Below are 14,301 nucleotides of genomic sequence, written 5' to 3' on the forward strand. Positions count from 1 at the left end.
TTATGTGTTACAGAAGATAAAACTTGAAAAATAACAATAACATTCATATTTACTGACAGTCTGCAGCAGCCCTTGAACGCCTCGTTTATCTCATTTCATCTGTTTCTGACATTGTGTGTTTGATTTTTACAGTTGGAAGTTGCTTCAATCGATCAATTAATTAATCAATTGATCAATTAATAGAGTTAGAAAAGCTGTGTTAGTGTTAATCATCCTCTCTGTGTATAATTAGCCTAATTTTATCCCTTTTTTGCTGTTTTTTTTTTTTACAATATTAGCTGAAAAGGTGTGAAACTAAGCTGAAGTTGCACAGAAACCCTGCTGAAAATAAAAAAACATTAAAACATCTTTCCATGATATAAAAAAACACCCCAAATAATAAAAGATATCAACTTAAAGCTTGTTAGACGATGATTACACCCTGCTGCTATTTAAAAAACAAACAAAACAAAACCACATTTACAAAATATAGATTATCTGTAAAGAGAGAGAGAAGAAAAATAGACATTTGGATTTATCAGATTGGCTTCATGACACACAGAGAAGAAGAAAAAAAGTTAACTCTGCACAAACTTAATATTTATAAAGTCTCTGTGTGTGTTTTATGTGTTAATGCCCCTTTAATGATAAAGTCAGTGCTAGCAGTAGAGTCTGTTTAAAAGGCACCTGAGTTAACCCCACCTGAGCTGGACCTTCACCAGTGTATGTTCACCACACACACACACACACACACACACACACACACACACACACACACACACACACACACACACACACACACACACACACACACACACACACACACACACACACACACACACACACACACAGCATCATCTAACTGTGCTGCTGTCCCTGACTCTGGCTCTCCTGAGAGTCTTTCCCCCAGCTGAGGGCCGTTGATGGGTGCGTGTTTGTCCCAGCTGTCCGTGTTGTGTCCGTGTTTCCTCTGGTGCCGCTTGTAGTTGTCCCAGTGGCCCGTCGTGTAGCTGCACTCGGCGCAGGCATACGGCTTCTCCCCCGTGTGCCGCAGCATGTGCCTCTTCAGGTTCATGCTCTGGTTGCAGGAGTAGCCGCAGACGCCGCAGTGGAAACGGCTTAGAGCCCGAGTGGATGCGCTCGTGCCTCCGCAGGTTGGCGAGGTTCCCGCAGGCGTAGCTGCAGGACGGGCACTGGTACGGCTTCTCTCCGTGTGCACCCGCAGGTGGCGTTTGAGGTTGTCGAGGTGCGAGGAGGTGTAAGGGCAGTGAGGGCAGCGGTGGGGTTTCTCCTCAGAGTGTGTGTGTGCGTGGCGGGCCAGGTGGTTGGGGTAGTGGGACAGGAAGGGGCAGTGAGGGCAGTGGTACAGTTTGTTGCCACGGCGACCCCGGCGGGATCCTCGAGACGCCGACGGGCTGCAGGGAGGACCGGCGCCGTCTTTGTCCAGGAGGTCAACGAGCAGCGGCGACACACCTGAGGATGAGACGCACACACACACGTACACACACACACACACACACACACACACACACACACACACACACACACACACACACACACACACGGTCAGAGGTTTGACTTCTGAGAAAGCTCACAACAATCTGCTTTAAAGAGACAGTTCACAGCTCTGGAATCAGTCTCTCCGTCCTCACATGTGTCTGAGGTTTCAACTTCAACTCATTCAATCATTATTTCGGTTACTTTCATTATTATTCATCTTTAAAAATCACAAAAAATACAAGAAACTAGTAAAAATGCATGTTATAATTTTAAAGGTTGTGTCTTTAAATGTTTTAATTTGTCTGTTTTGACTGTTCCTTCTTTCCTCCTTTCCTCCCTTCCTTCCGTCTGTCCTTCCTCCCACCCTCCTTCTCTTTCTTTCCTTCCTTCTTTACTTCTTCCATCTCCCTTTCTTCCTTCCTTCCTTCCTACGACCAAAACTAAATAAATATTACTTTCTGTCAGTTTTTTGTGTTTATTTGATCTCGAGCTAAATAAATTAAACTATAAACTGAGTAAAAGTTCCAGTAAAAGCTGTTGAGAGTGTGTGTGTGTGTGTGTGTGTGTGTGTGTTTTGGTGCAGTTGCTATGGAAACCGGCTACACATTGCACAACATTTCCAAATACAAAAAAAAAATCCTACATGAGGAAATAGTCTCTACATTTAGACACATCCTCAGTGGGTGGTTTATAACTCACACATTTCATTTAAAAACAAACAGATCAGACTTTTTTAGTACCTGTCCTCCGTCGCCATCCTCCCCTTCCCCGTCTCCTCCATTCTCCATCCCCCTCTTCCTCGGCTTTGTCCCCCTCCAGGTCGGCCTCCTCCAGCGTGAGGCCGCACAGCCGGCAGCACAGCGGGAAGAGGAGGACGGGGAGAGGAGCGGAGGGAGAGCCCAGACCCCCAACGTCTGGAGGTAACCGAATCCTGAGACACTCGCAGGGTCAGATCAGACATGACTGCGTGAGGAAGAGGTAGAAGAAGAAGAAGAAGAAGAAGAAGAAGAAGAAGAAGATTTTAAAATACTTTATTGACTTCTTTTATTTAATGTCACGAGTGTCACATACTCCAGTTTCTTACTAATAATGCAAACTCATCTTCCACTTAAGCTCAAACACTTCCTCATTTTTACTTCTTCTTACACACTCAGACACACACACACACACACACACAGACACAAACACACACACACACCTGTTTGAGTGTGTTTCTGTGTTTTAGTCTGTATTTAAAAAAAGGTTTTTCTAGCTCGGTTCAGTGGAGGTTAACTTGAGGCTGATAAGCACTCGACCAGAAAGAGAAAAGAGAGAAAGAGAGAGAAAGAGAGAGAGAGAGAGAGAGAGAGAGAGAGAGAGAGAGAGAGAGAGGAGAGAGACACAGAGAGAGAGAGAGAGAGAGAGACAGAGAGAGAGAGAGAGAGAGAGAGAGAGAGAGAGAGAGAGAGAGAGACACCAGAGAGAGAGAGAGAGAGAGAGAGAGAGAGAGAGACAGAGAGAGAGAGAGAGAGAGACAGAGAGAGAGAGAGAGAGAGAGAGAGAGAGAGAGAGAGACACAGAGAGAGAGAGAGAGAGAGAGAGAGAGAGACACAGAGAGAGAGAGAGAGAGAGAGAGAGAGAGAGAGAGACACAGAGAGAGAGAGAGAGAGAGAGAGAGAGAGAGAGAGAGAAGAGAAGAGAGTGAGCTCATCTTCCTCATTCGTTCTGACTCTTCTGAGTTTCGACTCGTTGCTTCTCTTTTTCTGCTCGGCTCAGCGAGACCAAAAATAAAAACACACCCTCATGTTTGTCTTCAGGGAGTCCCAACCCACAATGTACTCTTATTCTAAACTTCCTAAAAATCAGGAACATTTTAATCTTCTTCATACTTTGTTTTATTTTTATTTTAAGTGTGTTATATTAAAACAGTTTGAAACTTGACTAAAGAAGGCATAAATATAATATCTTCTTTACCTTTGGACTGGACTACAGATTTATAACAGAATGCTTCTGTTAAGCAGAGGAGGGAGCGTTGCATTATGGGAAATGTAGTATCCAGTGTTTAACCAGCACTAAAAATCACATTATCTCGACGTCTGCTGCTTAAATTCTGACTTTTCTTTTTCCCCTCTTTACAAGCCCTGAACATTCATTCATTTAATTCAATCAATATTAAAAATGTGAAAGTAAAACAAAACTTTTCTGCACAACAAAAGTTTACAATTACTCTAATGAATTTACTGCTGAGCTGATAAAGTGGGAACATTTCAATAAAGTGGATAAAAGTGAATTTAAATGCAATAAAAAAAAGGTTAAAAAATCTATATAATGTTTATATATAGCTGTTTTATTTGTTTAGGAACATCTATTCAGTGTTTCTACTTTTAATTAAACTGATTCAAGACCTTTTAGAAACCTCTGTATATCAGTGCTGCTGCAGAAAATGATAATAATAATGATAAATAACATAAACTGAACAAATATAATTACCCTCAAATCAAATTTAATGCTTTAACTCCTACAATTCAGGATATTTTAACACATTGTTTAAACCTTGAACATTAAAAAAAACAACCTTTAAGACATCTTAAGAATTTTAAGGATGATATTTTAGTTTCTTTTATGATTTAATATAAATATAAGTGAATCTGCCTCCATCAAATGAAAATAATATCGTATTGTAATGAAACTTGTGATTTAAACCCCTACAAATAATTTAATCTAATCAATACTGCTGATGTTTAAATGATGAAATCTCAGTGTGTGTGTGTGTGTGTGTGTGTGTGTGTGTGTGTGTGTGTGTGTGTGTGTGTGTGTGTGTGTGTGTGTATCCGTCACCTCTTCAGCGTCTGCTTGTTCTTTTTCCTCCTCCCTCGTCTCTTCTCCTTCTCCCTGCGCTGCGGCCTCTCCTGCGTGTGCATGCGCTGGTGCCTGCGCAGGTTGCCGAGGGAGCTGCATGCGTAGCTGCACTGGTGGCAGCGGTACGGCTTCTCCCCGGTGTGTGTGCGCGCGTGCCGCTGCAGGTTGACGAGCTGCGCCGAGGCGTAGGGGCAGACGGGGCAGCGGTACGGCTTCTGCCCGTCGTGGATCCTCATGTGGCGTTTGAGGTGGTTGGAGTAGCGCGAGGTGAAGGGGCAAAGAGAGCAGGTGAACGGCTTGGGAGCGATGTCGCCGTCACCGTCGCCCTCGCCCTCGCCTTCCTTACCTACAGCGCTTCTCTTCCTGCCGGAGCCGCCGCCGATGGATCCGTCAGCCAGGTTTGATCCGTCCTCATGAGAGGAGTCGATGGAGGCTGCATGCTGGAGACCTTCCTCACAGCTGAGACAATAAAGCTCTGCCCCCAAATCCAGACCCACACCTGGAACAACCAATCATATTTATACACGAGACTCACTGCAGCATGAAAAGTGTCATTTAGACATTAAATATAGAAGAGTTAATGAGGGTTTTTAGTGTCCATGTGGTTTAGTTTAAATTTAAAGGGTTAAAATGATAAAATAAACGTATGAATAACTTGCACACATTCTTTTTTTGTGGACCCAGCATCAAATTTCTGCTTTTAATCCATTTAGAGAGAATATATTAGAGGATTATGGCAAAAATGTCTAAGTGGTGTAACCATAAAAACTTTGTACCAAATAATTCAACTTGCTTAAAAACAGTAAATTGTCTATAAAACACCATATCAACTAGTTTGGCATGATCTTACATTATAACTTTATATTAAATAAAGGTAATGGAATACAATTGTTCTACATATTACATTTACTCTGGTTACCATGGAGATCAGGAAACATTTACATTTTTTTGTGGTTACACCATTTGACATTTTCAGGAGCATTCAGTCTTACTTTTTGGTAAAAAATGGTGCAAATGTCATTTCAAATGATATAAAACCAACAAAAATATTAAATGTACATTTTAACAAACCTGATGCTGCTTTTAAGACTAGTTTTAACATATTTTATTCTCTGACCCTTGTTCACAATCAGGCTGCTGCAGATATAAATAAGCAGCAATGCAAAAGCAACCAAAACCCACATTGTGACTCTTTAAACAACCAAAAATGTGGTTTCTTTGTTTCGTTTGTTTGCCCGCAGCTTAAAACCAAAGTCATTAACCAAAGACAAAAACAAGTGGAGCGATGGAGAAAAAGCAGCTGCAGAAGAAAAACAAGCCGTTGATCATCTGGCTTCAATCAACATGAGACAGGACGAAAGAAAAGCGGATAAAAGTGACTTATTTTGACATGTGCAGAGCCATAATCTGCTTTACAATACCCTGAAATATAACTGACTGTTAATAAATACGACTGAGTCAGAATATTAAAGGGTTTTCTGTTTAGTTTTAAATGTATTCGTCTTCATTTGGGGCTAAAATGCATTAAAAATAAGTTTATCTGAAGCTAATATGAGATTTAACCCTCCTGTTGTCCTCGAGTCAAGGAAGGAAGGAAGGAAGGGGGGGGAGGAAAGGAGGGAGGAAGGGAGGAAGTAGGAAGGAAAGGAGGGAGGGAGGAAGGAAGGAAAGGAGGGAGGGAGGAAGGGAGGAAGGAGGAAAGAAGGAAGGAAGGAAGGGAGGAAAGGAAAGAAGGAAGGGAGGAAGGGAAGAAAGGAAAGAAGGAAGGAAGGGAGGAAGGAAAGGAAGGAATGAAGGATGGAGGAAAGAAGGAGGGAGGAGGAAAGAAGGAAGCAGGGAGGGAGAAGGGAAAAGAGGAAGGGAGGAAGGAAGGAAAGAAGGACAGAGAAAAAGAAGGAAGGGAGGAAGGAAAGAAAGGAAGGAAGAAAGGGAGATGGAGGAAGGAAAGAATGAAGGGAGGAAAGAGAGAGGAAGGAAAGAAAGAGAGAAGGAGGGAGGGAGGAAGGACAGAGGGAAGGAAGGAAGGGAGGAAAGAAGGAACAGTCAAAACAGACGAGGGAGGACGACAGGAAGATTCAAATGAGATTAATCAAGTATTTTTAACGAGTGTTTCCTGTTGAGCTGCAGAATAACAACTAAAGACATTTATAGTTTCTTTATTATCTGTAAATCTATATTTAATCACATCTGAGCATCACACAGTTTATCTAGTTGTTTGTCTGCAGGCAGTGAAGGAGAACCTGAAAGTGTTGTGTACCTAAAGGATGACTCACTTTCTATTCTGGCTCTTCTAAAAATAAAAAAAGAAAGAAAGACAGAAAGAAAGAAAGAAAGACAGAAGGAGAAAAACAAACACGCTGCGGCTGTTTACCCAGATCCAAGCCTGCGCCCAGAGGTGTGTCTCCCAGAAGTTGTCCGCAGCCTTTACAGGAGAGGAAGGCCGGGAAGGTGGAGTCTGTGGGAGCCGAGTCGTCCTCAACGCTCAGAGAGAAGACGGTCAAACCTGGAATCAGTCAGATATTAAACCTCTGAGAGGAACTTAAATACAGCTTCAATGTGAGGAGAAGGCTATTAACTGTGTGTGTGTCTGTATGTGTGTATCTGTGTGTGTATTTATATATGTGTGTGTGTATTTGTGTGTGTCTGTATGTGTGTCTATCTGTGTGTGTATTTATATATGTGTGTCTCTGTGTCTGTGTGTTTGTGTATTTATATATGTGTGTGTGTATTTGTATGTGTGTGAATATATATATCCGTGTGTGTGTCTGTGTATCCGTGTGTGTGTCTGTCTCTCTCTCTATGTGTGTGTGAGTGTGTGTCTCTGTGTGAGTGTGTGTCTCTGTGTGTGTGTACCTGTGTGTCTGTGTGTATGTCTCTGTGTGTGTGTGTGTGTGTGTCTCTGTGTGTATCTGTGTGTGTCTAAGTGTGTGTGTGTGTCTCTGTGTGTATCTCTATGTGTGTCTGTCTGTGTGTGTGTGTGTGTGTGTATCTGTCTGTTACACAATGTCTGTGTGTCTGTGTGTGTGTGTGTGTGTGTGTGTCTCTCTCTCTCTCTTTCTGTGTGTGTGTGTCTCTGTGTCTTTGTGTATCTGTCTGTTACACAATGTCTGTGTGTCTGTGTGTGTGTGTATCTGTCTGTGCGTATCTCCGTGAGTGTGTGTGTCTCTTTCTCTTTCTGTGTGTGTGTGTCTCTGTGTATCAGTGTGTGTGTGTATCTGTCTGTGCGTGTGTGTGTGTATGTCTGTGTGTATCTATGTGTTACACTGACCTGTGTCTCTATCCAGTCCCATGATCTCTGAGTCTCCAAACTCCAGCTCTCCGCTCAGCAGGAAGTCGCTATCCAGGACCAGGCAGCTAGGATCACACACCACCGTCCCGTCCTCCGAGTCCACTACACACACACGCACACACACACACACACACACACACACACACACACACACACACACACACACACACACACACACACACACACACACACACACACACACACACACACACACACACACACACACACACACACACACACACACACACACACACACACACATATATAAAAAACACTTTAAATTTCAATTTTAAAGCTTTAAAAAGGTTTATGTGGCTTTTAAACGTCTCTGAAATGCATGTTTTTCTTCTGTAAAGTGTTAAAGGAACAAGATAAGAGGAGGAAGAGGAAGAGGAGGGGGAGGAAGAGGAGGAGGAGGAGGAGGGGGAGGAGGAGGAGGAGAGGAAGCAGGGGAGTGACAGAAAAAAAACAAGAAGCAGGCGAGCAGAGGAAATCAGTTAGGATGAGATAAGTGCGGAGGAGGAAAAAGGAAGAGCAGAGAAAGAAAGGATGAGAGCACTGATGATTCATTTTCATACATTCAAATAGTTTAGACACTTTTTTTCTTTTTTTATGCCTTTATTTCTTTCTCTCTCTCTTTCTTTCTTTTCAAAACACATCCTGGTTTTAGATCTTTGACTAAAAATGCAGCATTCAGACAGAGTTTAAAGATTAAAGCAAGAAAACAGATGGAAGAGGAGGGGGAGGAGGAAGAGGAGGAGAGGAATAAGAATGAGGAGGAGGAGAGGAAGGAGAAGGAGGAGAGGAAGAAGAATGAGGAGGAGGAGGAGAAGAAAGAAGTGACGGGAAGGAGGAAGAGGAGAAAAACAAGAAGAAGAGTAGGCAAGGGAGGAGGAGGAGAAGAAAGAAGTGAGGAGGAAGAGGAAGAGGAGGAGGAGAAACAGAAGAAGAACAAAGAAAAAGGAGAAGAAGAAAGAAGAAAAAGGAGAAGAGGAAGAATAAAAAGAATATACAAAATTCTCTTATTTCAGCTTCTAACATGTAAACATGATCAACATTTAATCTAGTTAATAATTAAACAGATGAATGAAATCCTGATCGTTTAAACATTAACAGACGAGCAGTTTTAAGAGAGACAGCAGTGAAGAGAGGAATGAGTAAAGAAGTGACGCAGGAAGCGGTAAAAGAAAGAAAGGAAGGAACGACGGGAAGGAGAGGAGGGAGAGCGGGAGGTCAGGTACGAGGCCTGCGGAGAGGAAGTGGAGGCAGGAAGCAGAGAGGAGGAAGAGGATGGTCCAGCTGAGATTAGCTTAGTTTGTTCCTCCGTCCACAGAGAGAGAAACCTGAAGGAGTTAAAGTATCACAGTAAAAGTACTGCAGTATTATAGTGATGTAGTATGCAGTATTACAGTAAAAGTACTGCAGTATTATGAGTGATGTAGTATGCAGTATTACAGTAAAGTACTGCAGTATTATGAGTGATGTAGTATGCAGTATTACAGTAAAGTACTGCAGTATTATAGTGATGTAGTATGCAGTATTACAGTAAAGTACTGCAGTATTATGAGTGATGTAGTATGCAGTATTACAGTAAAGTACTGCAGTATTATAGTGATGTAGTATGCAGTATTACAGTAAAGTAGTGGTTTGGTCCTCTGACTGATATATTATTATTATGACATCATTAGATTATTAATAGTGAAGCATCAGTGTTAGAGCAGCATGTTACTGTTGTAGCTGCTGGAGGTGGAGCTAGTTTACACTACTTTATATACAGTTAGCTAATTTAGTCCAGTGGTTCCCAACCTAGGGGTGGGGCCCCTCCAAAGGGTCAGCAGATAAATGTGAGGGGTGGTGAGATGATTAATGGGAGAGGAAAGAAGAAAAAACTAAGTTCTGATACACAAATTTCAGTTTTTGGACTTTTTCTCTAATCTTTGATTTTTGCTGAAATATTGGATCATTTGAACATTTATTGAAATGAAAGCATGTGAGAAGTTTAGAGGAAAGTATCTGAAGGAAACATTACAAGTCCCTCAAAATAAGTAAAGTAGTTGAGTAAATGTACTTAGTTACTTTCCACCACTGCGAGTTTAGTTAATGAAGTTTAAAAACAACAATAAGTCATTTTCTTCTTCTGTGACTCTACTCTAACAGTACTACAGTAAAGTACAAGTACCTCAAACAGTACTACAGTAAAGTACAAGTACCTCAAACTGTACTACAGTAAAGTACAAGTACCTCTAACAGTACTACAGTAAAGTACAAGTACCTCAAACTGTACTACAGTAAAGTACAAGTACCTCTAACAGTACTACAGTAAAGTACAAGTACCTCAACAGAGTACTGCAGTAAAGTATAAGTACCTCAAACTGTACTGCAGTAAAGTACAAGTACCTCAAACTGTACTACAGTAAAGTACAAGTACCTCAAACTGTACTACAGTAAAGTACAAGTACCTCAAACTGTACTACAGTAAAGTACAAGTACCTCAAACTGTACTACAGTAAAGTACAAGTACCTCAAACTGTACTACAGTAAAGTACAAGTACCTCAAACTGTACTACAGTAAAGTACAAATACCTCAAACTATACTACAGTAAAGTACAAGTACCTCAAACTGTACTACAGTAAAGTACAAGTACCTCTAACAGTACTACAGTAAAGTACAAGTACCTCAACAGAGTACTGCAGTAAAGTACAAGTACCTCAAACTGTACTACAGTAAAGTACAAGTACCTCAAACTGTACTACAGTAAAGTACAAGTACCTCAAACTGTACTACAGTAAAGTACAAGTACCTCAAACTATACTACAGTAAAGTACAAGTACCTCTAACAGTACTACAGTAAAGTACAAGTACCTCAAACTGTACTACAGTAAAGTACAAATACCTCAAACTGTACTGCAGTAAAGTACAAGTACCTCAAACTGTACTACAGTAAAGTACAAGTACCTCAAACTGTACTACAGTAAAGTACAAGTACCTCTAACAGTACTACAGTAAAGTACAAGTACCTCAACAGAGTACTGCAGTAAAGTACAAGTACCTCAAACTGTACTACAGTAAAGTACAAGTACCTCAAACTGTACTACAGTAAAGTACAAGTACCTCAAACTGTACTACAGTAAAGTACAAATACCTCAAACTGTACTACAGTAAAGTACAAGTACCTCAAACTGTACTACAGTAAAGTACAAGTACCTCAACAGAGTACTGCATTAAAGTACAAGTACCTCAACAGTGTACTACAGTAAAGTACAAGTACCTCAAACTGTACTGCAGTAAAGTACAAGTACCTCAAACTGTACTGCAGTAAAGTACAAGTACCTCAAACTGTACTACAGTAAAGTACAAGTACCTCAACAGTGTACTGCAGTAAAGTACAAGTACCTCAAACTGTACTGCAGTAAAGTACAAGTACCTCAACAGAGTACTACAGTAAAGTACAAGTACCTCAAACTGTACTGCAGTAAAGTACAAGTACCTCAAACTGTACTGCAGTAAAGTATAAGTACCTCAAACTGTACTACAGTAAAGTACAAGTACCTCAACCGTGTACTACAGTAAAGTAAATGTACCTCTAACAGTACTACAGTAAAGTACAAGTACCTCAACAGAGTACTGCAGTAAAGTACAAGTACCTCTAACAGTACTACAGTAAAGTACAAGTACCTCAACAGAGTACTACAGTAAAGTACAAGTACCTCAAACTGTACTGCAGTAAAGTACAAGTACCTCTAACAGTACTGCAGTAAAGTACAAATACCCCAACAGAGTACTACAGTAAAGTACAAGTACCTCAAACAGTACTACAGTAAAGTACAAGTACCTCAACAGAGTACTACAGTAAAGTACAAGTACCTCAAACTGTACTGCAGTAAAGTACAAGTACCTCAACAGTGTACTACAGTAAAGTACAAGTACCTCAACAGAGTACTACAGTAAAGTACAAGTACCTCAAACAGTACTACAGTAAAGTACAAGTACCTCAACAGAGTACTACAGTAAAGTACAAGTACCTCAAACTGTACTGCAGTAAAGTACAAGTACCTCAACAGTGTACTACAGTAAAGTAAAAGTACCTCAAACTGTACTGCAGTAAAGTACAAGTACCTCTAACACAACTGCAGTAAAGTACAAGTACCTCTAACTCTGATACAGTAAAGTACAAGTACCTCAACAGAGTACTTATGTAGTACTTTGGTAAATGTACTCAGTTACTTAAAGCAGATAAACTCACATTTGACGGGCTGCGGGTTGGACTGCTTCCTCCTCGGCATCTTCACCTCTCTCTGTCCTGGATCCTCACTCAGTGTGGGCTCAACTACATGTCATCATCATCATCATCATCATCATCATCATCCTCGTCCTTCCTCTTCCTCTTCCTCCCTGACACCCGGTTACCTCCTGAAACGGGGTTTTAAAAAACACGTCATTAAAAAAGCAGCTGGAGTGTAATAAAGCTGCACAGTTGATAATAATAATAATGATTAAACGTAATTAAAAACACGTGTAAAGGCTCAGTGTATGTCTCTCAGGCTTTGTTATTGTTTCGCAGTAAATAGACGGAGCCATCGTTTGCTACCTCACTTTAAAACGCTCAAAATTAAGCTTTAAAACATCAAATAAAATCTAGTTTGTTATCTTCACGTACCTGTAATGTTGTTCCCCTTCAAAAATAATCCAATACAATGTCTCTTTTGTTGCCTAATACACACAAAAATACACACATACATACACACACACACATACACACACACTAACTGCTGCTCCGACCTACGCCGGGTCCGGGTGACGTCACTGACAGGAGCGGAGGATTATGGGAATTGTAGGCAAGGCAAGGCAGTTTTATTTATATAGCTCATTTCATACACAGTGGCAACTCAATGTGCTTTACATAGAACAAACATTTAACAGAAAAAATTGAAAAAAAACATGGAATTTGATAAATAAAAATAAAACCCAATCATAGTAAACACATACATACCACTATCTGACCTGAGTCAGTAGATCTCAGAGCTCTACTGGGTTTATATTCTACTAACATGTCATTCATGTATTCTGGACTTAAACCATTCAGTGATTTGTAGACCAGTAGCAGAACTTTAAAATCTCTTCTATAGCTGACTGGGAGCCAGTGTAAAGACTTTAGAACTGGAGTAATGTGCTCTGATCTCTTTGTTCTGGTTAAAACTGGAGCTGCAGCGTTCTGAATGAGCTGCAGTTGTTTAATGTCAGAAGACCGTTACAGTAGGCGAGTCTACTGGAGATGAAAGCATGAATCAACTTCTCCTGGTCTGTTTGAGACATAAAACCCTTCACTCTGGATATGTTCTTAAGCTGATAGAAGCTGTTTTGGTGATTGATTTGATATGACTGCTGAAGCTCAGATCTGAGTCCATCAGCACGCCAAGGTTTCGGACTTGGTCGCTAGTTTTTAGAGAGAGTGACTCGAGATATTTACTGACAGCAATCCTCTTCTCTTTATTGCCAAAAACAATGACCTCAGTTTTGTCCTGATTTAATTGAAGGAAATGTTGGTTCATCCAATGTGTTACTTGCTCTAAACAAGGACACAATGACTGTATTGGACTGTAGTCATCCGGGGACAGTGCTAGGTATATCTGCGTCATTGTAGTGCACGGAATGGAAATTTAACAAAAGTGTCAACAACTATATGAAAATAATTAAGTCTTATGTGCTAAATAAAGAGTGTGAATCTAAAACTTACATACTGGGCAGTTTATATATTTTTATAATGTTTAAATACACTTAATTATCAATTTATTACTTTTACGTGAAACACTTATTTATCTATTTATAAAAATGTATAATAAAAAAAAGTTCGGCTGACAGTTAAACAAAAAATAAAGCTAAAAAATACATTTTTCTTAAATTAATATCAACAACTTTCTGATAATAATTAAATCTTCAGTGATAAAAAAGAGTCTAAAATGAACATACTGTGCAATGTTTTATATTTTTATCACATTATCGATTTATCACTTAAATATACATATTTATCAGCTTATTATATATCAATTTATCACTCATGTGCAATACACTTATTTATCTATCTATAGTATAATATATAAAGAAATATATCTCCACATTAAGTTCAGTTCACAGTTAAAAAAAAAAGCTAATGAGGTGCTTATATTTATAGATGTTATTTAAATACAAAGCAAAACGTAAGCATCGTAAACTCTTTTAATATTATTAAATTAAATAATACAGTGATAATACATTTATAGTCAGATCGGGTGAAATGTGACAATCTACATGAACTCAAAAACACAAAAACAATTAATCAATCAGAAAAGGCATTGAGAACAACATTGTATAATAATAATAATAATAATAATAATAATAATAATAATGACAACAATATGAAGTTATAATATTTTGAATCCTTGAGTTAACTCTACTTATTAATGTAATAATATCATTATATTACTGTCAGTCATTATATACCTTCCATACACTTTCCTTCTTATCGAATGGGTTTTATTCAACGTCTCGTTCAATGCAAATAAAACAAATAAAATACATTTAAAATAAAGTTTCAAATTGTGACAGGGGGCAACAAATAAGACTTTTATCCCTCAAAGTCTGAGACCTTAGAAATTAAACCTCAGCACAAAGGTCCACTTATTGCAAATTTCAAGAGCTTTCAGCCACATCTCATGTC

General features: G+C 39.7%; 1 protein-coding gene across 1 annotated transcript; it reads right to left on the reverse strand.

Moving 5' to 3' along the window:
• Positions 1-720: 720 nt before the first annotated feature.
• LOC133976653 (zinc finger protein 513) lies at positions 721-12,380 on the reverse strand. The gene is given in 13 exon segments (XM_062414913.1): positions 721-894; positions 896-1,093; positions 1,095-1,192; positions 1,195-1,431; positions 1,434-1,467; positions 2,260-2,392; positions 2,394-2,442; positions 4,001-4,011; positions 4,297-4,816; positions 6,689-6,820; positions 7,586-7,708; positions 11,851-12,017; positions 12,265-12,380. Coding segments are annotated over 12 exon segments (1,632 nt in total). The 5' UTR covers positions 11,891-12,017; positions 12,265-12,380; the 3' UTR covers positions 721-837.
• Positions 12,381-14,301: the final 1,921 nt, after the last annotated feature.

The sequence above is a fragment of the Scomber scombrus genome, chromosome 24, assembly GCF_963691925.1.
Source record: "Scomber scombrus chromosome 24, fScoSco1.1, whole genome shotgun sequence".
NCBI classification, from domain to species: Eukaryota; Metazoa; Chordata; class Actinopteri; order Scombriformes; family Scombridae; genus Scomber; species Scomber scombrus.